This window comes from Rutilus rutilus (genome assembly GCF_951802725.1).
Source record: "Rutilus rutilus genome assembly, chromosome: 1".
NCBI lineage: Eukaryota > Metazoa > Chordata > Actinopteri > Cypriniformes > Leuciscidae > Rutilus > Rutilus rutilus.
The window spans coordinates 38,574,696-38,600,894 of NC_140209.1; the positions used below are offsets into that span (position 1 = coordinate 38,574,696).

A 26,199-nucleotide genomic window follows, 5' to 3' on the forward strand; every position below is an offset into this window, starting at 1 on the left:
ACAAAAGACAGCCGATAAAAAGAATCACATGAACGATAAATGCTACATGTGTAGAAATAATAAAATGCAAACATACTGAGTAAATATGTGTATTTTCATTGAAGTTGAATTACTATTAGTTCATTCATCAACAGAGGTGTTGTGTAAAATAGTAATACATTTATGACAAATGTAAGACACATTTTAAAGCGTAGTAGGCTATGTGTAAAATTTGTAAAAGTGTCCAAGGCCCTTTTCTGCGATCACTGCACAGTTGTCGTACATTGCACCATTCATACTATGAACAACAAACACCACCAGCAATGGTTCAAAACAATCTCTTCTAAAGCCAATGCGTTCAGAGTATGACGCGCTTAGATGATTGGACAGCCAGCACATCAATCAACAATGGCGCGCTGCCATTGGTCTATCGCTCATCCGCCTACTTCACTGGGCGTTTCAATCAACAGAGGAACAAGTCGCAACGCAGGAGACGAGGCGAACAGGAGAGAAAATGGCCGACAGATTCTCTAGATTCAACGAAGAACGTGATTTCCAGGTAAAAAAGCTACAGGAACTGCACGTATCCAAACCTTGCTGGGTCACTGTGTATTTTGGAGAGCCGTGCTCTGTACAGTTTGGTGTTATTTGTTTAAGCCGCTGAGGTCGCGCTGCAACTGTGACACTAGAACAGCGATATCGTCCCAGTTCAGCATTGACAAGCTCTAGACCAGTGAGGTGTCCGTGTCGCTTTCCAGTTTACCTCATACATTTTGAAGAATTTCCCAAAAAATATCTAAATGGCCATTGACGTTGAGACGTGTCGTTATTTGACCCCTTGTGGTTGACAGTGGTATGTTGTTAATTTGAGACGCTGGTAGGATGACCGCAGGCTGGACCCGGCCTGGCACTGAGAGATAACGCCTCAGTCAGGAGAATATGAGCAAATATCTCATTGACTAACGGCTACCTGACTCTAATATGCATGAGTTAAATGTAAAATGTTCGCTTTTACTTGTGAAACTTCAAAATTAAAGTCTTGAGTTTTGTAGTTAAAGCTCTTTTTAATCCCCATTGTGCAGTTTATCTTTGCTAGGACGTTAGCCGTGATATCATGATGTCCTGTGTCTGCTCGCGGTTGTGACTATATGCGAATAATACAGGCATTGTTTGATTTGTTTTTGTCTCATGCTGACCCTTAACTAGTACAATGGAATGTTTGTGCTGCATTTTGCATACCTGATTTGCAAGTTATGCCAGCTAACAAAAAAAACTAAACAAAAACACTTTCCTGTCAATTACAACGTCTGGAGTACTGATGCTTGGACACAATGCGATAAAAGAGATGCCTTGTATAGGCTATTGCATTATTCTGATTCCACATCTGGCATCTTTACTGCTTGGTCAGTTGGAGTGTTGTTGACATGTCTTGATTAATATTTGTGTGTGTATGTTTATCGAGTGATCATGCAAATAACATTTTCTGTGAATCTCTTGAGAAATCTTGCTGTAGATGTTCTCGGGCAATGCATAAGGAATGCTGTTTTTGTCTTGACAAATGATATGTTGCTTGTCATGAGGGTTTCTTAATATAATCCTTAATGGTCCTTCTGGGAAGGTTTTCTGCTTTAACCAGAGCCTTAGCTAGTTTTGTCCCTCACTGATGTGTAGGCAGATGGGCCATGTTATCAAAGAAGAGTTCAGCCCCCCTTCTGAATGAAGGGTTTCTAAAACTACGCAGTTGGGCTGCTCATGATGTATTGACAGGAACAAACAGGCTTTTATAAGAGTGCCCACGAACATTGTGAACCCCTTAGTTTAGAGCCAGAAGCCAAACTGAGAGCTTTGCCTTGGCAATTTTTCAATTTTCAGAATGAACCCTTTCACGCATAGATGTCACTACAGTGGACAGCTATATATATATATTTATTTATTTATTATACATTTTTTTTTTTTTGCATATGCATGAGTTTTGATGGCCTAGTTGCACATCAACCACTACAGTGAACTCTAGGTGCTCATCCTATACACTGTCAGCCAAGTGGCAAGTCGTTGTATATGGAATTGAGTTTTCTCCAAGCAAAGATGTCTGACAGCCAATAAATCAATGTAGATTTCAGTCTGAGATTTTCTCAGAGATTTTTAAGATCCAAGGTTCATTTCCACAGATATGGAGATCTTAATGCAGTTCCATGAGTAAATTGGTCAATTGTACACATTTTCAGTGGCCAAAAAACAAATGTGGGTCCATTTGCAAACTGCATCTGCAAACTTTGTATACAGTTTATATTTTTTTCTTTTAAAGAACTATAGAGATTAGGGATGTTAACCGATGACCGTTTGACCGATGGTTGACCGTATCAACGTTAACCGATCAAAGTTGTCGGTAGTCGGTAAAAAAAAAAAAAAAAAAGTGATCTCTAAATTAGGCTATTATAGACCGTGGACTAAACGCTACTACAGTTAGCCATCTCATTCTAAGATATTTTTGTGTGAAGTGAACAAATCCCTCACACTCAATTTTTCATAACTCGCCTGTTTGTACTTAATAAACCAATAAAAACATTTGGCGCGAGGTCACAGCGTTTGGGTTCGCGCGCTCACAAGGTTTGCGAAAAGTAAAGGCTACAGGCTAAAACACTCGAGGTTAGAGCCAGGGAAGACGACAGGATGAAGCGTGCAAAGAAAAGTAGTGTGTGGGACCATTTCACCAAAAAGAATGACACAGATGTAAGTTGCAACTTGTGTGATACAGTGCTTAAATACAGTAGTAGCACATCATCTATGATGTAAGGTGATGATGATCATCATCTTTCTTTATTATTGTTAGCACTAACTTACCTCAAACTAAAGCGGTGTCTCTTCGGAGCTGTCATTTTCTTAAATGAGCCGCGGCAATGTTTCAAATGAGCTTCTAACACTAGACAAACGCCTTTATTTTCAACGCGATCACCTAGTAACGTTACCCAAACCATTTCAAAACTAAGGAGCCATTTGTCCTCCGATTACATACAAGCTCCTCGGCGCCGCGTTTGCGGGACTCATGTTTCGCGCTGTAGGGGATTTTAAAAAAGTGACGTGAGTGGAAGGGCGGCAGTGTGTGTGAGCGGGAGGCAGAGCGGCAGAGAGATGCGACAGAGTTGCGAAATTGCAGGCGCGGCTCGAAATGGCTGTTATTTCAAATAGTGTAGCATATTTTAAACTAATCGGTTAACCGGTTTCAACCGGCTAATGAGGCTCGGTGGTCGGTCAAGTAAATGTTTAGTTTTCGCCATCCCTAATAGAGATTGACCGATTATATCGTTTTCACAGTATTTAAGCATTTTCCCATTATTGGGTATCGGTTTTGTAATATCGGATTCACCGATAAATGGCCACGTCTTGTCGCCGTATTGAGAATTGTGCACAAGACCGCCATTAAAGCACTGCGTGTCTGAGAGGGAGGAGTCAACAATGTTGTTCAAAGGTAAAATTATTTGCGTCCCTTAATTAATAAACTTTATTTAACATAACAGCCATTAATGCACAAATGAGGGATGCACAAATAAGATATTAGGCTACATGGTTATGTTTCCCTCTGTCAAAACAATTGCATACAAAATCACTCTCTGAGTGCCAAAAATCCACTGAAATGGTCAAGTCGAGGCACATTAACTTGCTCACAAAAGTGTATTTATAAGAATCTATATTTGAAACAGTTTCAAGGATATTTGAAAGAAAGGATTTTGTTAATTTTAACAGCTTCTGAAGCTAGCAAGAGTTCAAATACACAGTATCGTAACATGTTACCACATTGACATCCCAATATCTTCATTCATTCAGGTATTCCTGAAAAGAAAAAAAATATCAACTATGTAAAGTGATCCAAATTTGGTTTTTGGCCACAAAAAATGTGTACAATTGACCAATTCACTCATGAAGCCGCATTAAGATCTCTCCATATCTAGTAGGGCTGTCACTTTTTATGCCATATTCGAATATGCATTCGAACATGACGTGAAATATCCGTAATCGAACTATAAATAACCTATTCGGTTTTTAAAGTGCCATGTGTAGCGCATTTTATACAGTCTATGATTAGACCATTAGTTTTTTATTTTATTGTTTGCCATCTCATCCAGTAGCGGGCGCTCTAAACGTATTATAGCGTTGGCCCATGACTAAATCAAGCGAATAATAGCCAATAGCCACCCTGTTTTGAAAATGGAAGATAACGCACAGAACGGCCAGCCTGAGCAGACAATTACGACCCCAACTCCTCTAAAAAGTAGTGTCTCGTAGTTATTCGAATATATTCGAATACATTGCTTGATATTTGATACCTGTGTGAATGTGATTTTTCTAAAAAGTGACAGCCCTAATATCTAGCCTATGAGATTAAACCATATGGGGCCTTTAAAATGAAGATACTAAAAGAAATTTTGAAAGAAGAAGAAACTAAAAGGATATTAAGGTATCTTTGAGAGTTCTTGAGATACAGACATGCAAACTTGGGGCAAAAAACGCAAGAAGTGCTTTTTTCCATTTTTGAACTGTTACCGTTGGCATGTAATGTAACAAAGATTGCTAAAGTCAACAGATTTTACTAATAGACCTACAAATCTCTGTGTAAATCTAAAATAATTTTGGTGCCATCTTTCTAAAGACATTTTTACCCCCCTGTAAATTGGCTCCAAATCTCAGGTGAAAATGGTCAACTATAAAGCCCACGAAATTTTTGAAAGCTGAAAGTAAATTTATTAGATGTTCTACAGATCTCACTTTCAGAGGTGCATATCTGTGGTCACACTTCTCCTTTGGGTTTTTCCCATATTTCTTAGGTGTCTTAGGTGAGGCAATGCATTATGAATTCAAATGCTTTGTGTCTATGTTTGAACAGCAGTGCATCCTGGTGACACTGGTCAGCATACCAATGTGCTGGTCTGTGTGTGTCTTTCAGGTCTTGAAAGTAGTTTTTTTGCTTGGCCTTTATGTCTTTGATTCATCTTTATTCATGAGGTATGTTTCTATTAATCTATGTCTTTCCTTTTCTGTGACCGATACAGTCTAGGGATGTAAATTTTCACAAATTCCCATGATCAATCGTCGTTTAAATTAACGATCAATTAATCGATTAATCATTAGCCTTACTGCTGCAATATGCATCTGCTGGAGTGGCCTATAGCCAACAGCATAGATGCCATGTTTGTCAGAATGTGTACGCTCTTCCTGGAACAACATACTGAAAACGGCTACTAAACCCAATGAATTCACAACGATTTAATAAAATAATATTCTCATGTTATGTAATATGTCATCATAGTTATTATTAGTCGTGAATTGCTGTTTGAGCTGCGTGCTGAATGAACACAGGTAAACTGAAGCACTTTGCCAGCGCGTTATTTAACTTAAAGAAACGCATCCTAAATTTGATTAATCAGATGTATACAAAATAAATTATATCTGCACAAAATGACACGAATGCAAAAGTAAACTTAAACTAAGTTACGTGTCACTCAGAATGACTCATGTTGCTCTTCCTGGAGCAACGCGATGAAACATGGCAACTAAACCCAAATAATTCACAATATTTTATTACAGTATTGTTCTCTAAAATGTTATGTAATATGACAGTCCCAATCATAGTCATGATTAGTCGTGCATTGCCGTTTGAGCTGCAGCGTTACCTTTATTACAGCGTTAATTCTTAACCAAATGTGTCCTATATGAGATAAATCAGTTAAAGATGAGCCATTACAGCTTACATTTGCACAAAACAAAAGGCTGCGAATGCACACACAAACTTAGTCATGATTGGGTGTAAAATCGTCCCAAACATAACTCCGGCGCGCTCGCTTTAGCCTACATGTTTCGCGGTTGAGCAGCAGAAAACGAGTTGGACATGTGACGGAGTATTTCTGTGCCAAATACACTCCTTCAAGATTCATATAAGTTTTGGAACGTTTTTTTTCCGAGTATGACGTCATAAAGGGCAGAATTCCTTGTATGGGCACTTCTCCCGGAAGAGCGTGTGCACACAAGAGCAAGAGCAAGAGCAAGAGCCAGGTTGATGATCAGGAAATGCTCCATTATGGCCACCGTATGCAGCTTTTAACACGATCCACTTGTTTAAAACTCCTTAAATTATATTAACATCTAGCCTACTGTATAGGCTAACCTTTAAACATTAAATAATTACAGTTCTCTGGAAATTAATTATCTCGGCGAGAGAAGTTCAGTGTAAACGATAATATAAATACAGCGTTCTGTCAGCAGGTATTTCATAATCTAGAGACCCACAAAAACAGTATTAATAATTCTGATAACATGCCAGAAGAGATGGACCCGGTAATTGCGATGATGTATTCTCTGTTTCGTCATTTCTGACAATGTTTGTGTATTCCAGCGAATGCATGCGTAATGTATGCGTATTACAGTGAATATTCCAGTGTATTCCATTCTCTTCACTCTTTAGCCTATTAAACACAAACCTTTTAAAACTGTAGTTTAAAACAAATAACATTATGCATATTTATAGGGAGTTGACAGACTCCCTTGTCATTTATTAATGTTTATGAAAACATAAGACTTTGTAAATTTATTTTGTCTGTTGTTAATATTAGTGCTGTTGTTATTAATGAAAAGATGCAATTATTAAAGGGAACCCTGGGTATTAAGACTTGTATGGCTTAATATAACATGATGTCTCTTACTGAAATATGTAGTAGAAAACCCATGAAAGATTTACGTTATTTAAAAAATCCACATGGTTTTATACATATATTGGACAATGGGGGGGGGGGGGGCGACATTTTAGGTGCGCAGTGCATTCTGCGTCTGACGTCAAGTGGTTGAACTCGGTGAGCTACTGGCGCTACCTTTTGCTATTTTTACCGCAACACAACTCAGAAAATAAAATGCTGATACGATGCAACATTGTGTGGCTTTTGGTTGTAATTTTCAGTCGAAGGGCAACAAGAGAAGCAATGTAAGTCTTCACTGCTTTCAAGCTTATTCGGGGAGAAACCTTATGATTGTTTGTCCTGATCAAAGATTTTATTTAAAAAAGACACTTAGGCTAAGTGACTTTTGCACACTTTCAGACATATTTATTGATGTAGAAGTGCTTTGTTTTGTATGCAACGAGGGATTGAAATTGCAGAAATTACAGTATATAAAGTGTTAAAGTTTGTTCTGTTGATATAATTGTCAAAACCAGAAATAAAACAATAAATATCGGTTACATAAACATGCAAATAATTTGTATCATATCGGTTATGAATCAATATCGCTCGATCTCTAGTACTCTTTACTCTGATTGTAAGTCCACCATTCCCAAATAGTGGTTGTGTGGGTTAGGCTAGACTCAAGTTTATCCTTGTACGAGACTGGACATCACAACATGCAGTAGCCTATGTGTGGATCATTTCAGCATGATATTCTGCAGAATGTCTTTTATTGGGTGATGGAGAGGGATTATCTTTGCTGTGACTGTTTCTCTGTCCATGTTTGGTTATGTTTTCTGGTGTGTGCAGGATCTCTGAGATGAGTCGCAGAACTTGGGTCGTGGGGTCAGCTTGCAGTCTGATGAATCATGCTGCACGGCCTGTTCTGCTTGGTTGGTCCACAACAGACTAACTGTCAGTCATATTTTTGCTTTGTAGTCCTGTCTTGGCTGCAGGGCTGGGCGATAAAACAACAACAATAATTATCACAGTATAATCTTCCTCGATAAAATTATAACAAAGGTTCAATAAGTATTGGATATAATGTTTATGCAGTTTGCAAATAATGCAGCACATGCTTGTTGCAGACCGTCGCACTGGTGGCAATAACTGATAAGCGCTGTCATTTCTGTTGCGAACGAGAAACATAAAACGGCAAATGCGCTAAAAGCTGAACGAAACAGAGCTGTTCATTTGAACCACACGCCACACTGAACGTTTATCCGCTCGGCTCAAAATTCACTGCCGTGAATGCATATGAATCCATTTCAATCACGCAATCACTAAACGGCGCTGTGAGATCCAGTGAAAAGTGTTCGAATTCTGTGCAGAGTTCTCCCATACAAACCACAAATCAAATGCCTTGTAGGGCTGGGACGATACACCTATCTCCCGATTCGATACTATCACGATACTTGGGTGTCGATACGATATTGTATTGCAATTTATAATTTTTTTTAAGAATTGTCATTCTACAAGTATTGCGATTCAATATTGCGGAAAAATATATATATTTTTAAACACTAGACCATGGAGAAAAGTTAAATCATACACTTATACAGACTGTACATAATGTAGGCCTATAAGATGAGTCATATTTACAAAAACAATTCATCACATCTTTGACTTATTTCAGAAGCATCATACAATACTACATTCTCTTTGATAAAGGATTCAATAACAAATACAGTTTTTAACAGTCACTTTTCACCACCTAGTGGCGAAACAATGTAATCGATAAATGCGTCATTTATGATAAATGCGTTATATGATTTTGTCAAAGGTTTAATAGACAGACGAAATGGACGAAGATCGCGTGGGTGTTTAAATCGAGATCACAGTCTTTTAAAGATGAATCGTGCAGCTCTACTGTCTTATCTCTCTCAGCACATGAGTAGCATTTTCCCCAGTGCATTCAGTCTCACGTCGCTTTCACGCGTCAACTTATATTACGTCACTAAACACTCATAGATAAAGACACATTTCATCCTCTGTTGAAACTAAAGGGGCTAACTTCTGTCAACCTCATCTAAGCAAGGACAAAAATAAAGCAGTTTAATTTGAATTAATATCGATTCTGTAATAATAATAAAAAAAATTTAAATTGTTAAAAAAAAATAAAAATTCTTTCTCCCAGCCCTAATGCCTTGTGATTTAAAGTAGTTTAAAGCCAGATGAAACTGCGCTGACTATCTCAACATCATTGACGTGGAAAACGGGGGAAATATTGAGCCAAAACGATGCAGTGAGAAGGCTTTTCAATCCGCAAGTCACCAACATTTACCATGATTTACTGAAAACTGAAACCATGGGATTGTGGCAGAAATGTGGGATGTTTATATAGAACTATATTATATTATTAATGTAGATATTTACCCCCGGTTTCGTAGACAAAGCTTAAAGCTACACTGTGTAGGATTTTCTCCCATCTAGCGGTGAAATTGTATATGACTACCAACTGAATATTACTTTCTAGCCCCTCGCATTCCGAGGGCTTTTTAACTCCTACGGTGGCCGTATTATTTCAAATCTGCCGGCGGTCGTGAGTAGAGATGCACCGATTACAATTTTCTAGGCCGATTCCGATTTCCGATTTTTCACTGAGTTTGACCTGCCGATACCGATTTTAGCCGATTCCGATTTAAATTTTTTTCTAACCACTTTACAGCACACACAAATATTTATTTTCCATCTTTTCTTTAACCCTTTCACGCGTAAGTTTAAAATATTCTAACTGACACCCCCAACCCCAGAGTGAGTTTTTTCGCGAACGTTCCCTTTAATGTTTCCATGGCGACGCGTCACGCGATACACCGCAGCCACAATAAAACTGTATGACAGATGTGTCGCTTTTATTTCACTTTTCCTTTTTTATTCAAAATATTCACAAACTTGCTTACCATGTCATCAACTAGCCTATCTGATATTCCGATTCTCAAATACGTGTAAGTGAGTGGTCGTTTAAAAACCTTTAATCTTGATCTATAATGAGATGGGCGCCGCAATGTTGTCCTGTCAGTCGGATTTACAGCACGTGAATTCATCAGTTTCTCCGAAATAAATGCAAGAAAGTGGCCGGTGAACTGAGAAGAATAGAGTAAACTTTATAGTTACTTCCCCTATGTTTGTCTGATATGAATAACACACATGTCGGCAAATTATATTTGAATAGATTGTTATTGCTGCTTCCACAGACATCAGTGTGTGTTTTACAAACTCCAAATGTATTGTTTTAATCGTGCTTATGTGTATTTAAATATCTGAAACCTAAAATAAACATTTTGAGGTTGAAAACACTGCTTAGTTGTGCCATAACAGCGCTGAACGCGTCCGACTCTGGCTCAGCGCCAGGCAGCCAACGCGCGAAAGCACAGTTTGAATCTGGCAGTTATGCGACGTCACTGAACATCTAAATGTGGCACCGCACCCTACTCTCATGGGCACAGACATACAAATCTCATATATGAGACCGTACCGCTCAAAAGGTTAATCATGCGGCGCCCGAGTGCATTTGACCGGCATAAAATCGGCATTTGTCAGACTGACCGGCCGGTCGCTGGTCATGGCCGATCACGTGAAAATCGTCCAATTCCGGTCACCAGCCGATCAATCGGTGCATCTCTAGTCGTGAGTAATCTCCCCCTCGCATTCGTCACGGTGCCACTGAGTGTAAAAACGCGAAAGGCGAAGCTTGAATTTCCAGGTATGTCCCTCTTTGGCGAATGTATTTTCAAAATGGAGGCGCAACATGGCTGCCGCCATTCGAGCGACTCGCTCGTATGTATTATAAATGGCAGATTCTACGCTTACGAGAATACTTGATTAGTTGGTGGAAGTAATTACACATTAATGAGCACATATCATTTTGAAAGAACAAAGTGTTTTTTGCTAAGAATCAACTTAAAAAATTACACAGTGTAGCTTTAAGATAGTCCCAGACTAAAATGCATGTTTAAGCTGTTTTAACTGCTTAAACTGTTTTAATCCTGGCTTAATCTAAGCCCTGTCTGTGAAACAGGGCCTAAATGTATTAAAGGAGTAATATAATTTAATAACCGTATGTTTTTTGTTAACAGGCTCTCGCAGTTTTTGTGCATTATTGTATTATATGTCTTTAGGCTACTGTTTTTCATAACAAATAACTTTAACTTATAACTAAATAACAAAAACTTTTTGCCATGAGGGGACTGGACTAAACTGTCACTGACCCTGCTGTCGTCAGGCAGAAGACTTCATTCCCAGCAGACGGGATGAGAGTAGAATGTGTGCAGGATGGAAATGTATTTCCCAGGAAAGGTCTCCCAGAGGGGTGTCACAGTCGGTCACTCCTTTCCATCTGGAATCATTTCATTTATATCAGTAGGCGTTGATCATCTCTTTTAATTGTATTATTATTTTCTCTATTCCAGAACAAATGTGGAGAACAATCTCTACTCAGACTCCTCAAACCCGTTGTTTTCATTGACCTTCTTTTCCTTTGTTTATGTTTTGTGTTACAACACAGATTCTGGGGTAAGACTGTTTTCACATCAGAGACTGGTTATACTGTGTGACATGACTTTTAGTTTGGTACAGGATAATTAACAATCAGGCATTGTCATGAAATAGGATAAACCCCAACAGGGTAATTAGAAGAGGACTTCACCCTAAAGGGGTTTATTTTGCCTATATATATATATATATATATATATATATATATATATATATATGTGTTGTCAAAAGACCCGGTACTTCGGTACTAAAAAAATTTAACCGTTACGGTACCAGCTTTTCTTAAGTACCGGTGGTACCGGATTAATCCGGTTCTTGATGCGCTGTCCGAAAGGTGCATAAAAACAATGAGACATGGCGACCGGCGGCGCTACTAATGCGGTGTCTCTGAATCCACTCGTTGACAAGAAAGGAGGAAAGAGCGACATATGGAAATATTTTGGATTTTAGGCTAATGTCACGTTGGGGCCGTTCACATAGCGCGTTTTTTGCGCGTGCATATTCGTTATTTCAAATGTAGGCGCACAACATGCGCACTTGTTTTTCCAGGCGCGCCTTTGTTCATGGTTGCATAGCAACGACAGATGCACGGGAGAGCAAGAGCTTGTTTAAAGGAGAAAGCGGTGCGAACTGCGCTCTCCATGATGACGAGGAAGTATCTGCAAAGAATTAGGCTAATTTATTTCTAGCCCTTGCATTAGCTTTACTACTAGATATACTTATGGAGATGAGAAATAAAAAGCCGCCCAGTACAGCTATGATCAGCTGTTCGGCCAAGCTTTCAATGTTGTTAAGGAAAAGGGCGAAGCTGATCGGTTGGTTTTTGTCACATGACCTGTTGAGATGAGATGTTGAGACGTTTTCACATTTGAAATAAAGAATTTGCACACGCAAAAAACGTGATATGTGAACCGCCCCTAAAGTGGTATCGGGTGCGGTTGCACCAGGGTAGTTTTACGAGCACAGTATTGGACCGACATGATTCATTAATATCAGTCCGTCAGAAAAGCAGTTCTAGGCTTATTCTTGGCTGGATAACTCTTATTTAATTTTAAAAGGACTTTTTAAACCTGCTATGAACGCAGTTTTCGATTAAATAAAAGTACAGTCAAGTCAAATAAAACACGATATACACTTTAATATATGTAAATTTAATCTAAATTAAGCTTTGGTACAGAGAACCGTGGATTTTCGCTGGTATTGGTACAGAATACTGAGGGTTCTGCCAACAGAGATGATCAAAAAACAGTCATTGACAAAACAGTCATTCTTTGTTCAATGCCAGTGCCGTATGCTTTAGTATGACCAGTCAATTACTTCAAAAACAAAATTCATTTAAGCCTTGCCAATTTAAACATTCAATCGCAAGAAGACGCGAAGGAGAACTCACGAGCGCTGTGAGAAGATTTGTGTGCGTGCACTCCCGAAGCACACACACGGAAAGCCTCTCTGACAGCATGCAAATATTGAGTTCTCTTTTAAGTCTTGCGCTTGAATGGACAAATTCAGAAAAAAATTGTCAACATGCCCGTCTTTTTGAGTATCCTAGCAGACGTGTGAGCATGAAATAGGACTGGATGATATGACCTAAAATCGGAATCTTGATTAATGGAACATTTTACCTCGATTACGATTAATGTTTTGTTTGAAAACCCCTGCCCTAGAGGACAGACAAATGATTACACAAATAAAACAAATCAATCAAAAATACATGCACATTACAGCTCTTGACTAGTTAGCTAACATTCATCTGCAGTCACATGTTTCTCTCATACAGTCTCATAAAGTGATGGCTCCTCTGGTTTTTATGCTATGAAATAACTGCAAAGACATGAGAGACATTAAAGTATCAGTGATATGTTACAATGGACAGCAGTGAAATATTTACTTTCACTGGTCATATTTGACTGCTCAGTTGCTTAGTGCAGCAACTGACCAATCAGAATCAAGTATTCCAGAGAACCGTGTAATAAATTAGCGCAGCCTTCCTTGTTCATATCATCAGTAAGAAATAAAGCAGTGGGATCATACAGACCTCCCATAATGAGCCTGACGCTTCATCAGCTGTTCGGGTGAACTCAAAGCAAGCTATCGGGGGGCAGCTGCTCCCCTGATGTTTAACTGAGTGTTTTTTTTTTGTTTTTTTTTGTGTGTGTATGTGTGTGTAGATGTGAGTGGGGAGTGTAAATTCTCTGAACAGGTGCTGTTTCATGGCTAACAGCTTTAAACAGTGACTCGGGTCAGAGTTTAAACAAAGACAGCCATAGAGCCGCCGGATTGATAAGGGGATATAGTATCCTCATCCATCTTTTGGGGAACACACCACATGCATCTGTCATACATGGTGTTGCATCAATTGCTCCTCTGCATAATCCTTCTGCCTACAAATCTCTCTCCTCTTTCTCAATATTGCAGTCCTGCTGCCACAACATGCTGATCTGTGTCAGAGGGCATGAGCATGTGAAATCGTGACACTGCTGAGAGCGAGTTTTTCTTTGCTTGTGTAAGAGCACACGGTATTCCCATTGGATGTATGTGGGTGTCTGCTATTAAATGTTCAAAAAAAAGATAAATGTCAAGTGCAAAAGCTGTGTTGTTGAGTGAATATATAGTTCTACATCTGTGTTCTTCAGTATCTTGTAGTAGCCAGTTCTGGTTTAAACTGTTTGCATGCAGGTGGGTAAGTGCTGGTGTCATTGGCCTGTCATTGGGAGATGTTGACTCCCTGTAGCAGAGGCTTCTGATGGCACACGGAGTACAACAACAGCTGACAGCTTAACCAGTTTTAGCTGTTGTCAGTCTTTTTTCTGTTTGTATAATTTTTTTTAAATATTCTGTCTAGGGCTGCACGATTATGACAAAAATCATAATTGTCGATTATTCCCTTGAAATTGTAATTGCGATTATTAATTACGATTATCACAATTTACATTGAATATATATATATATATAGGCATATTATTATAGCCTACATGTTTACTTAAAAATTGTGCACACACACACTGTCCCCCTTTACTTAACATAGGCCTACACATAAATTGTAAGAATATGACTAATAGTAAAGACTACTAAGAAATAAACATTAGCCCATATGCTAAAGCTATTAAATAGCAGTCCCAAACTAGCTTTTGTTAATACAATGTTGATATGAGCCACCACAGTCATTTAAAATATAAAAAATAACACAAAGTGAAAATAAAGTGGCATTGTGGGGTTAATATTGAAACGACAGTTACCATGGTGAGAACACAATATTAACAAGAACTGTTAATGAAACATGGAAACTGCTCCTGGTGAATAGAATGAAAATCATCCCTGCATGCAAATCCTTCTCTGCTTACACACGACGTACCAGTAACGTGATTTATTGGTATTTTACTTTTATTTTGTGACTTACCAATTTACAACGTAACAACGTTGCATGCTCGTAGTTTCCTTTGCACTTTATACACAGCGCGAGCTGCCGCATTTGCACGTGCAATTGAAGAGTGTGCGCTACGAACACAGTATAACGGCTGAAAGGACAGGAACGTCCGTTTTTCTGAGGTGAAAAAGACTTTTTATTTCAGCGTACGTACACATACGTCACTGCCTGGTAGTTCCTATTGTGCTGGGGTTTTTTTAAGTAGTTGTGATTCGCCTCTCATAACATGCTCTAAATGCACGCAGAGTGGATTTTTCTGTATCTTTTTTTTTTTTTCGCAGCTTTGAACGATTACGTAATCGTGGCATCCACAATCGTAATCGCGATTAGAAATTCGATTAATTGTGCAGCCCTAATTCTGTCTACTCATTTGCCATGATCATGTGCTTCATGAGCTTAATAAGATGAATGGTTTCAAAGAGGTGAAATCAAAGCTTCAAGTCAGCATGAAATGTAAATTCAACCGGTCCATTTTCTAAATGCATCTTATCGTGAATGATTCACCTATTTTGTTTTTCTTTGTTTTTCCATGTTTCATTATTTTTTTTAGCTTGTTTTTTATCAAAACAGCTCAATCTTCCAGTGAACAAGACAACAAACGTCTCTCTGGTGACATGCCTGGATCATTTAGTCTGCTTAAACCCTGCTCCTTTCTTACAATCAACCTCAAGGTCGCATTTAGATCAACAACCGATAGATAATTCCAAGTCCCACTTTTTTTGTTTTTGTTTGTTTTCTTGATCTGTTGCTACTTCCGTTGTTGTCTTACACAAACTTACTTTAAGACTGGTCCCTGGTTTGTTGTAATAGACCAAATGTAAAGCCAATGGTTTGGCTTTAAGTTGTGACAATCGTATTACAGACACAGAATTGATTCCAGCCGATTCGCATTCCTCTGCCTGTAAATTTCCTCTAATCAGTAGCAAGTGGCAAAAGATAAAAAATAACAATAGAATAAAGAGGAAAAAACTGCTAGATTGACTGACCTATATTTCATAGAGAAAAAGATGAGCAGGTGGATTGGAAATCACCCCCTCCTCCCTTTCAAGGTGACCTCATTTTTCTCATCTGATTAAATTCCTGCTGTTGGAATCGAGGCAGATGAATGATCCGGTTTGTCAGGCTTTTGGCATGAAGCCAAGAATCAGTTCATTAAAACTGAATGTTTCAGTACTGTTTCCTTTAAGGATGAAACATTGCAGTATCTGTTTGTTTTGTATGCAATTTCGTTTTTAGAGGGGAAACATTTAGGAACATCCTTCATTTTAGCACACAAATAATTTTACAGGGAATGTTTGCTCTGCTTTAATCTATCATCCTCCTTGTCTCTCTCCTTTCCCTCTCTCCTCTCAGGGTGGAAATCACTTTGACCAGTATGAGGAAGGTCAGTTGGAGTTGGAACAGGCCTCTTTGGACAAGCCCATAGAACCGGTAAGGCTGCACACCTCACTTGGTACTGTTGACTAGAACAGCTGCTTCCTGTATGTGAGAGTGTGAATGATTGGTCCAGTCAGGGATAGCCACACCACCTCTATGGTCAGCCCCTACCCTTATTTTAGAGATAGTCAAATCAGTTCCTTTTTGGTAAAGTCAGCACTCCATTTCTGGAGGCCACCGTAGACCCCCTTCCCTGTTCTCCACTCCGGCCTTCAGTGAACACATCTGGTGTCATCACCTGTGTGACTGTATAATAAAGACACAAGTGAAGCAGATCTGTTGGATTGTACCAATCACTGTGATCAACTTGCTGTTCATTTTTTTATTTGTTATTTTTTTGGATCACAGATGTGAGAGAGGATGGCTATGTGCTTGTGTGGATGTTAGATGGGATTCCTGAATGAAATAAGTTTATTTTGACGTGTTTAAAATGTGAAGTGGATGGCACACTGTAGAAAAGGTTCAGGTAGAAACAGACATGCACAGTCACGATATATAATTTAACATTGGCCAGACTCTTTGTTCGAGACATACATTTTGATCTTTTACCCATGATTGCTCAATTTCTTTGAGTAACTGCCCTATCCAAGGCCATTTCAAAGTGCAGACCTGGAGTGTTTGTCCGCTTGTGCATGCTCCTCTGGGTGTTGTCCTTGATGAGCTCCGTTGATTCAGCTTCAGTGTAGGAGGAGGCCAAGGGCCCTCATGATAGCCACAGTATATCCAGTATATGCCACAATACAGTTAGCCCTCTTTTTTTAAAGGTTAAGTTAGTTAATGAAAACTGTGAGGCTGGTTACATATGCAACAAGTTGAACAGAGATAAAAAAACAAATATTAATCAAACAATCCACAAAAACCATTACAACTTTTTTTGAAGGAAGTGAATACTTTCTATTCAGAGACACATTTAATTGATCAAAAGTGATAGTAAAGTAATTTAAACTGTTTTCAACGTTGATCATGATTAGAAATGTTGCTTGAGCACCAAATCAGCATATTACATGATTTCTGAAGGATTATGTGACTGAAGACTGGAGTAATGATGCTGAAAATTCAGCTTTGCCATCACAGGAATAATTTAAAATAATGTAATTTTAATTTATTTTAAAATATTTTTTGTAATATACAGGTTTTCTGCAGGTCTTAAAAAGGTCTTAAAGTCTTAATTTGCCCTTGCACATATAAAATCAGAGCAGAAAGATTTAAATGAATAGTATTTGCATTAAAAAATATATATTTCTTCCACAGTATTTCATCCTGTTTTCTTGGTTTGCAAATGTAAAAATTAAGTCTTGAACAAATTGAACAAAATTATGTGAGACTATGCGTAAAACAATAATAAATATGTCAGTGAGTTATATGAACTTCCCTTAGAATTAAATTGATTTTATGAGCCCATTGGCAGATATTTCTTCTGGTTTTTAATCATAAACTCACTTCATTTAGATCAGTTTCTCAGAAAACAAGACTTCATTTCTGATGTAATTTTGCATGTCATGTAAATGTATCTTGATTTTAGAATCTTTAGACATTTGCACTGAAAAACAATACAAAAATACTAAGTGACAAAACAACCGTTCCAAATCCATTTCTCCTTAGTGTCAGAAGTAGCGTCAGTGCTTGGAGTACTTCTGAAATAGAACGAGGCATCATTTTACTGTCAGGGAGTTGTCGCATCCAGTGTAGACAGCATCACTGATTGTAATGGTTTCTATTGTTTTTTTGTCGCATTGAGCCGCTCGCATCCGGTTTAGACATGGTGTTATAATGCCAAGAATATCAGTCAAATATGATTAAGATTTGAAAGAGAATCCCACTAAATGATTATCAACTGTAGTTGAGACAAATCTGCTTATGCTTTGTTCCTTTAATCAGTAATTAGTGTTTTGACTGACACACCAACACAAGCTGCAAACACACATGCTGCATAGGTTTTATAGGTTTGACGTTGAACCACAACAGGCTGTTTAGTTCACTCTATCTTGCAAATGGACTCCTCTAAGCATACAGAAAAAAAGCCTCTTTAGAAGATGCGCATGTGCGTCAGCTCTCAGAGCTAGAATAATACATCCATGCACAGGCATTTATTGGTTAAAATAAAGCATTCGATCGATACATTCACTCTGAGTCAGTCAGATTTGACAGACTTGGAGGCAGACCTTTGATACGCAGACACGCTACCATTTGAATTACACAACTGGTCTGTGTGTCTGTTCCGTTTGATTCAAGCTAAACTGACCTGATTTAGATATGAACCACTCAGTGTGTCGTCCACCTCACATAGGAGAGCTAGAGGGAATGTGTGCCTTTTGATTGAGAGAAAGTGGTGTGTGTGTGTGTGTGTGTGTGTGTAACTGTGTATGAGCACACTAGTGCCCTGTATCTTGTGTGTTTTTGTTTTTTGTGTTAGTGTTTGTGTAGGACAGTTCATTTCAGATATTTTCAGTATTGTACACAACTTGGGGTGTTCGACATTTCTCTCCTGCAGCGAATTGGCCCCAATTAGCTAAGCAGCTCTGACCCGGTTTGTATCTGCACGCTCTGCTCTCCTCCTGTCTCTTTAGGGGCTCCTTGTAACGCTTTCTCACTCTCTCTGTCTCTCACTCTTGCTCTTTCTGTCTGTCTCTCTCACTATCTCTCTGTCTCTCTCATCATTCTGTCCTTCTTTCTGTCCAACACAGTGATTCGGTGTACAGTACCCTCTGTCATTATGTGCTGGCATGGTGCTTGTGCAACTGGGACTGCATTTTTCGCTGACTAGGCATGTAGATAATATCGCAGGCAGCTCTCGTCTCTGTCTCTCTGTCTGGTTCGCTCTGTATTGCAGAGGCTTGCATGCCGGATGCCTCTCCTCCTCTCCATGTTGTCCTCTCTGCTCCAGTTACACTAAGGCAACTTTATTTTAGGGTAAATTCACTAAAATCAGATTCTCAGGTATGTCTTTCTATTATATTATATATTCTCTCTCTCTCTCTCTCTCTCTCTCTCTCTCTCTCTCTCTCTCTCTCTCTCTCTCTCTCTCTCTCTCTCTCTCTCTCTCTCTCTCTCTCTCTCTCTCGTCATTGGTTTAATAAAAACCACCAGTTTGTATTGAAAGGACCACTTTTCCATGTGTTGACATAATGTCAGGGCTCAACAATAAGGATAGGCCACACAGGTGGGGCCAGTGTGAGAGTATCCCAGTTAAGCCATCCGTTATTGGCAATTTTAAACATGATATATATTTTGATTTATTGTAATTTTGACAATAAATGGTAAAGAAATTGCAAGAAATTTATTTAAATAAAAACTATATTTGTTTTTGTCATGGGGTAATTGTAAATATTAACAAGATAAGTGCAGTGGGACAAGCAGACTGGCTGGAAAAATAAATCCTTATTGTTGAGTGTGATACTGGACATGGTGAACGTGATAAAAGTAAATAAATAAAAGATTCTCTAGTACCATGTTAATAGCTTTTATTATTGTAAGTGTGACTTTGAATCATGTATTCATGTCCAATCATTTTTAACAAGCTGTAGAAGTATGTTTTCATGTGTCTAGTTATGAACGGGGCAGATCTGCTGGTCAGAAGGACACGAGAGAGAGCAGGAGAGGTGGCCTGGCTGCCTGCCTGAACCAAATGATTCCTGCTCCTGCACTATTGTCTATGGAGGGGTGTGGAGAGCAGAACTGCCACACACAGTGTTCGTGAAAAGCAGTGACGTTACACACCGCAGGAAGCAATGGCTATCACTGTCAATTCATTTTTTACACTCCGAACATAGTATACAGTGCATAATATTTCCTCAATCACACAAACACACAGCAATATCTGAGCTTTGGTTTATTTGCCCCCCGTTTTCCTTTTGTAGATCTTGTGTGTCAGGGCTATTTTCCACCAAACACCAGTGGTGTATTTATATCGCAGAACTCCTAGCAGCTGGTCCGGATGGACGGTGACAGCCATCGCTGCATGTATGTGTGTGCGTCTTGTGTTTGAGCACTGTGTTTGTCACGTTCTTGTTTCCCATGCCTCTCCTCTGCCAATCATTGTGTGTGATCTGTAGGCAGCTAGAGGTTTGTGGTAATCGGGATCTTCTCTTATTTTCCCATATGCTTTTATCTACTTCTTCCCTTTTCCTTGCTCTCTTAACACCTTTGTTTGTCTGTTTGCATGTTAAGTCTGTAGCATTAGTTTCTCTTTCACACACACTCCCCTTCATCTTACTATGTACCCTAATTCTCATCTTCCTTTTCTCGCCCCCCAACCCAAGGAGATGTGCACTGGGCAGTGACCAAGTCAAATGACAAACATCACGTAATCACACACATAACATGATTATTATCGCTACTCATGGTGTGTAACTAACTTTAAATACTGTAGGAAACTCAGAATGCATTAATTTATGACTATATTGATATATAAGGAAATATTATTGTCCGTCCTGTTTTGCACCGCTAAATATGGTTATTTTCACACAATTTGGTTAACGAGAGTCACAAAAGCATTTATGACCAGCATCACTCCCTTAAATGTTCACGACAGCCGCATCTAGAGTGGACTCGGTAAACCTGTGCTGTGTGAACAAAACCACACTGGAAATCTAGTTGTCTATCAGTCAGTGTCTTGAGTGTATTTTCTTTTGGGGTTCTGGTAACTCGCAGAGATGGTTAAACAAGCTGTTTGATATCCCAAGGTTTTAGATCCAATCCGCTGTGTTCCACCGGCACTGCTCCCATCAGTTTTGTGATCTGTGTGAGACGCAAGCGTTGTGCTCTACACTTAAATATAAATATTTAAAAAAGCATCCAAAGTTGCTATACGTTAATCAAGATTGGTGGGAGAAATGTGCACCTTGAATGGACACATTTATTTTACATAAGACTTTCCAGTGTTCTGCAAGTCCCTGTTTTTAATTGCCAGTTACTGTGAAAAAAATGGCTTGGCTTTGAATATGATTTTTAAGTCCCAAATGCTGATATAGAGTGACTGATATATCTCACTGGTACAACAATTTCCAACCTAAAAGGCCTTAAAAATTGGTACAGGCATTCTTCAAAACATTCAGTCCACACAGTTTAACTTTGCAACCACATGCACACACATTCTCTTAATGAAGCTCTTGATCTTCTGTGTGAGAGTTAAACTGGGAAATGTTGTGATAGAAAGGTCAAGGTTTGCCATTTCAAAAGAACCCTGACCTTTAGACATGATCCTATAGCTGAGGTGTCTTTTCCATCATCACGGTCTTCTCCTTTTTCTTCTTTATTATTGTAAAGTTCAGAGATTAAATACCGAAGACCACGACTTTCCAGGAACTCAGTGGCACCAAAAAGTGTTTGGACACTTTAGCCATACTTAATGTCTGCATTAAAGGGCAAAATATCAACCCAAGTGCAATGAATTAAGGAACAAAGGTTAGTTGGGATTTAATTTATACAGAGATATACTGCAGATGAGTTGTTCATTAAAAGTAATGATAAAATGCCTCTAGCATCATTGTTTTCAGGTGCCTCTTGGTTTGATGTTTTGCTCTCTAATGCAGTGACATTCAGACAATAAGTGTGGCTAAATGGGGCCACTGCGCATAAGAAAACTGCCACTGTGACATTAAAAAGCCTCCCTGCTGTCCTCCCATTTGGACCTGAGTAGTTTACATTCTCTGGCAGTAAGAAAGAGAATGTGTTAGATTTCTCTCCGTCTCTTCCATAAGCACAATGACTCAACACCAGCTGTCAAGGTCCCCTAGCAAACAATCATAAATACCAATATCCCCCCCCCCCCCCCCACCAAAAAAAAACGACTATCCCATCACCCCACCCACCTTAACTTGATACAACTTTCCTGCTCTGATTTCTCTGGCTGTTTTTGGTTATCTCTGTTTGTAGCTGGACACCAAAATGTCAGAAGCTTTAGAGCATGAAGGTCAGCAGGAACACTGTCACCTCATAAATGGTTTCATCATTGGCCACCAATTACTGGCTCTTAAGGCCGTGACACACCAAGCCGACGTCAAAGAACTAGCGGCAGCAAAAGGACTACAGGCGACTGCCAATTAGCACACGTGTTCTGCACCTGCATGTATGAAATAACTGTCTATTTCAGCAGGTATCAGTTGTCTATATTCGTCAATCAAAAAGGGAAACGGAAATTAGGACTCATTACAGATATATAAACCCTAAATAAAGCAGCGCTTGCTTACCATTTTGAATATCAGTCCGCTCACTTTCTTCACTCCAGACAGCTCATATTGTTATCAAAACATTTGTGTATTGGAATGCCCAGGTAAGATGATGTCAAATTAGAACAGCCTTCTGTCTCTGCTGTCTTGACTTCTTTGCTCTCTTTCATCACTTTCGCTTTTATTCTCATGCACTGACTCGTTCACTAAACTGAACAGCTATTCAAAGCGATCTTTTTTGCCAACTGCCAATTAAACATGCTGAATTGGGTGAGCTCCCCCCGACATGTAGAACATACTGTGAAAACTAGCCCGACAGACTCGCACTGATGGCTGACCGTCTGCTTGGTGTGTCACAGCCCTTATAGTTCTTTGATTTTTACATTTCCATTGGTCTCTGAGACCATCAATTCCTAGTCACTTTAAGATGTTTTTTTTTTTATTCTCAATGTATCAACATAATAGTTCTTTCTATTTTCATATTTACATTTTTCATGGGCAGAAAGATAAAAAAAGAAAGCGTTTCTTTACGTTTTATTTACAAGGTGACATGTTTTTGTAACGACGGTACTGTGAATTTTCCACGCTTCAGTATTGCACGGTATAAAACGTCAAATTTAGTGTAGCTCATTCTCAATTTTTAAATCAGTCTTAATGAAGCTATCAAAGCCCTAAACGCAATGTTAAACCACTCGCTGCCCTGCACGTCTCTGTTTGGTTCTAATTTAATCCCACCTTCCTCTCCCTTTCTCACTCCCTGCTATTACTATGTTGATAACATCACTCTCTATCACTCTTTTCTTGTGGGAGTGTATATGTTTGGACAATATAACATTTTGTTGTTGTTTTTTAATCATTCATATGAATTAACTGCCAGTTAGTGGATGTGTAGATGTGTGAATTCACTGTGGTAATGTAGTGGATCAAAGAGACAGTGTGACCAGTAGAAAGCTGTAGAGATTGGCCAGTTTCTTCAGTTTGTGTGACGTTTGACTGTTCTTTTGACAGCCCAGGGTTTAAAAGCCAGGTTCGTATGGACATGTTTTCACTCCACTTGCACTGCTGTTGGATTCTTCGGCGTTGTTGCTCTTCATCTGTCTGTTTTATTTTAGTGCATTCATCCGTTTGTCCCCACAAAACCCACCCGCCTCCCACGTCTGCCTGACACGCCATCCACGGGCCCGGTGATTGGCCCTGGGCCACATCCGACATGATTCTGATTGGCTCATATGAAGAATTAAACTAGGCAAAGATAGCTTTCTTCCCCAAGTTCTGTCCTCTTGATCTAATGGTCTCCTGTTTGGGAAAGAGGAGTTCACATTTGCTGTGTAAAGTGCTCCACTCAGCAGGAAGAGGTAATGTGAGGTCAGCTCAATGCGCACCCTGTTTAGATTCTCCTCCAGTCTTCAGAATGATGAAATGCTGTGTGGTGTTAGCAGAGGATGCTGCAGAGCCACTGCATTGCAGGCCTTTTGGGTTGGGCTTACTGCAGGCGCATCTGCACTGCTGATAAATGAAAGATCCTGGGACCTGCACTCTTTTGATCCTGTGGTCTTTCTTCACATCTGTACGCAATGAGCTCATCTGTCTTATGATGAATTCTGTTCTGCCATAATTTCTTTAGAGGTACATGCGAGCTGTAATTGGCCTTATGCTGCTTTTAATCTGCGTTCTGTGGCCTCCTCTGCTGACTATAAATACAGAAAAGGAAATGATCGTTATCCCATGGTCTTGTTCCTTTTTTCATCCCTGTAATTTGAACGGAAGAACATGCACGTAACTGTTTGGATGTCCAGAGGCTCAAAGGGGATTTTGTACTAGATAAGTATTAGTGCAGCTCCCCATACAAGACCATCTGGAGAAAACGTTTCCATATTCTGTCGCCACACACACACATTGCAGGTATGAAGCTGAGAGGTATGTACACTCTCCAAGCTGAGATATAAATGAGCTGAAGATTTAACACTGTTATTTTGTATGGAAGATTATAAGATTATATATATTTTTTGAAAATCAAGACTGGAGTAATGGATGCTAAAAATTCAGCTTCGCCATTACAGGAAGAATAAATTGTAATTATATTTCACAATATTATTTTTTTATTGTATTTTTGATCAAATAAATGCAGCCTTAGTGACTATAAGAGACTTTCAAATCTTTAGAGACCTATTGAGAAAGTAGAAAAGTGTGAAAATCTATTAAAAAAAAAGAAAAGAAAAGAAAATTGGTCTATGTAACTACTAGTTTATTCTACCTTGTTTAATTTCATAAAGTGAAATGAACTTGAGTAAATGATATTTTTTGCCACAAGTTTGCTCATTTCAATCTTAATTCGACTCTTAAAAGAGTTAGGGACGTCTCAGGAGGCCTGTTGCAATAACCCCATTAAATAAATGGGAAAATATGATCAAATCCCAGTAGCAGTCTTAACACCAAAGCAAGGAAAAGAAATGGAGTAGCTATTTTGAAGCACTATTAAAAACAAGCCTCACGGCTCTCTAATAACAGACTGTAAAGACTGATGGCTTTGTATTTATAAAATGGATATTTAGGGCTGTCAGTTTAGCGTTCAGTATCCAAATTGGCCAAACTATTGCGTGGGCGTGGCAAACAATTGGCAGAGTGGAAAGTAATGGAAAAGTGGGTGTGTCTTGTGGGGGTAACCACTCCCTCCCTACTCATAATGCTCTAACCTTGTACTTGCTCCACTCCTTGCCTCTCACACACCACTCATGGCTGCTCCATCTTATGCTCACTCTCTCTAGGTTTTGACATCTGTTTAGATGACCTTATGCATCACCACTGTAATATGCTCGCCCTCATCTGTAACAACTTCATAAGTTCTCTGCTGCCCTCTCCCTCCCTGAATATGCTTACTACTATATAGACACGACTAACACCGCCGTCTCTTTTTGTTAAAGTGGTTTAACAAAAAGCTGCATGCTGGTTAATGGTTTTGGTTTTCACCTCGTTATTTATTTATTTATTGTTGTTCATATTGGCCTTTATTTGTGGTGTGTGTGTGTTTGTAGATAAAAAGGAATTATTTCACTGTTCACATTTTTTAGATATTATCCATTTATTACTTTTTTCTTTATGCTTGGATCTGATTAAAGCTGTTTCTTTTTTTGTTGTGACTTTAAGCTTGATTTAAAAAAAATATATATATATTTTCTTGTATTTCAGAGTATCCTGTTTTTTTTGTATTTTTTTTTTGTATGAAGCATCAGATCAGTCTATAAAATGCAAACACACTCACACACATGCAGATCGAGCCTCTCAATGGTAACCGAGGCCTCCCTCTCTACTTTTCTTTTTTGTCTCTCCATAAATCTATCAATCTACCTCTCTGACTGTCTCACTCCTCGATCTCCTCCTTTCACTCTCGTTACAGCTACATACTGTGTTATTTTTTTTTGTGGTGGCTCTGTTGTCATGATGATGAACTCACAAAAAGCTTGTGAAAGTGTTTGGTTTGTATGTGTATGCAAACTCTGTCTGTGCCGTTCCTTCCCCCCTTAGTTTGTGCATTAATCTTTCTCCCTGAGACGGTTTATGTATGTATTTGTGTGTAATGATACATATATAACCGTAGGTTCCTCCCTCCACTGAAAGTGAGTTAGTAAACTCAGAGGTTGGTAGTGTAAACTTACATCCCTTTTAGCTGTTACCTCCACTAGTTGTTCATTTGAGGAATGCCCCTGTTAAGCTGTAGTTTAGATTTTACACTATAGGTTTTAGAATGAAGTTGGGTTCAGTTACTCCTCCACAACAAGCACTAGACTGTAAGGGCTTCAGATATATGCCTTATTACAGAGCCCAATGACTTTTCCTCCTCTTGTTCTTTCTATCTATCTCCCTCTCTCCCTTCCGCTCCCCATCAGACAAGGAGTTTAAAGGTGTAGCAGATGTTGCTAATGTTGATGACAGTGAGTGAGGATGTTTTGACAGTTGTCTGCCTATCATGTGTACTTGTGACTCAGTGTGAGTGTGTGCG

General features: G+C 39.0%; 1 protein-coding gene across 4 annotated transcripts in view; it reads left to right on the forward strand.

The window, feature by feature from the left end:
• Window positions 1–434: 434 nt before the first annotated feature.
• gpatch8 (G patch domain containing 8) overlaps window positions 435–26,199 on the forward strand; it is a 42,643-nt gene continuing 16,878 nt past the window's right edge. Inside the window, exons 1-3 of one of the 4 annotated variants that reach the window (XM_084434348.1) lie at window positions 448–538; window positions 15,952–16,029; window positions 23,211–23,229. Coding sequence is in view for 2 of the 4 variants with exons in the window: in XM_084434346.1 (XP_084290472.1) it covers window positions 494–538; window positions 15,952–16,029 (123 nt within the window). In the remaining 2 variants the exon portion in view is untranslated. Of the gene's footprint in view, window positions 539–15,951; window positions 16,030–23,210; window positions 23,230–25,422; window positions 26,132–26,199 lie in introns of those variants that run through there. The other 3 variants (XM_084434346.1, XM_084434347.1, XM_084434349.1) reach the window with 3 other exon arrangements.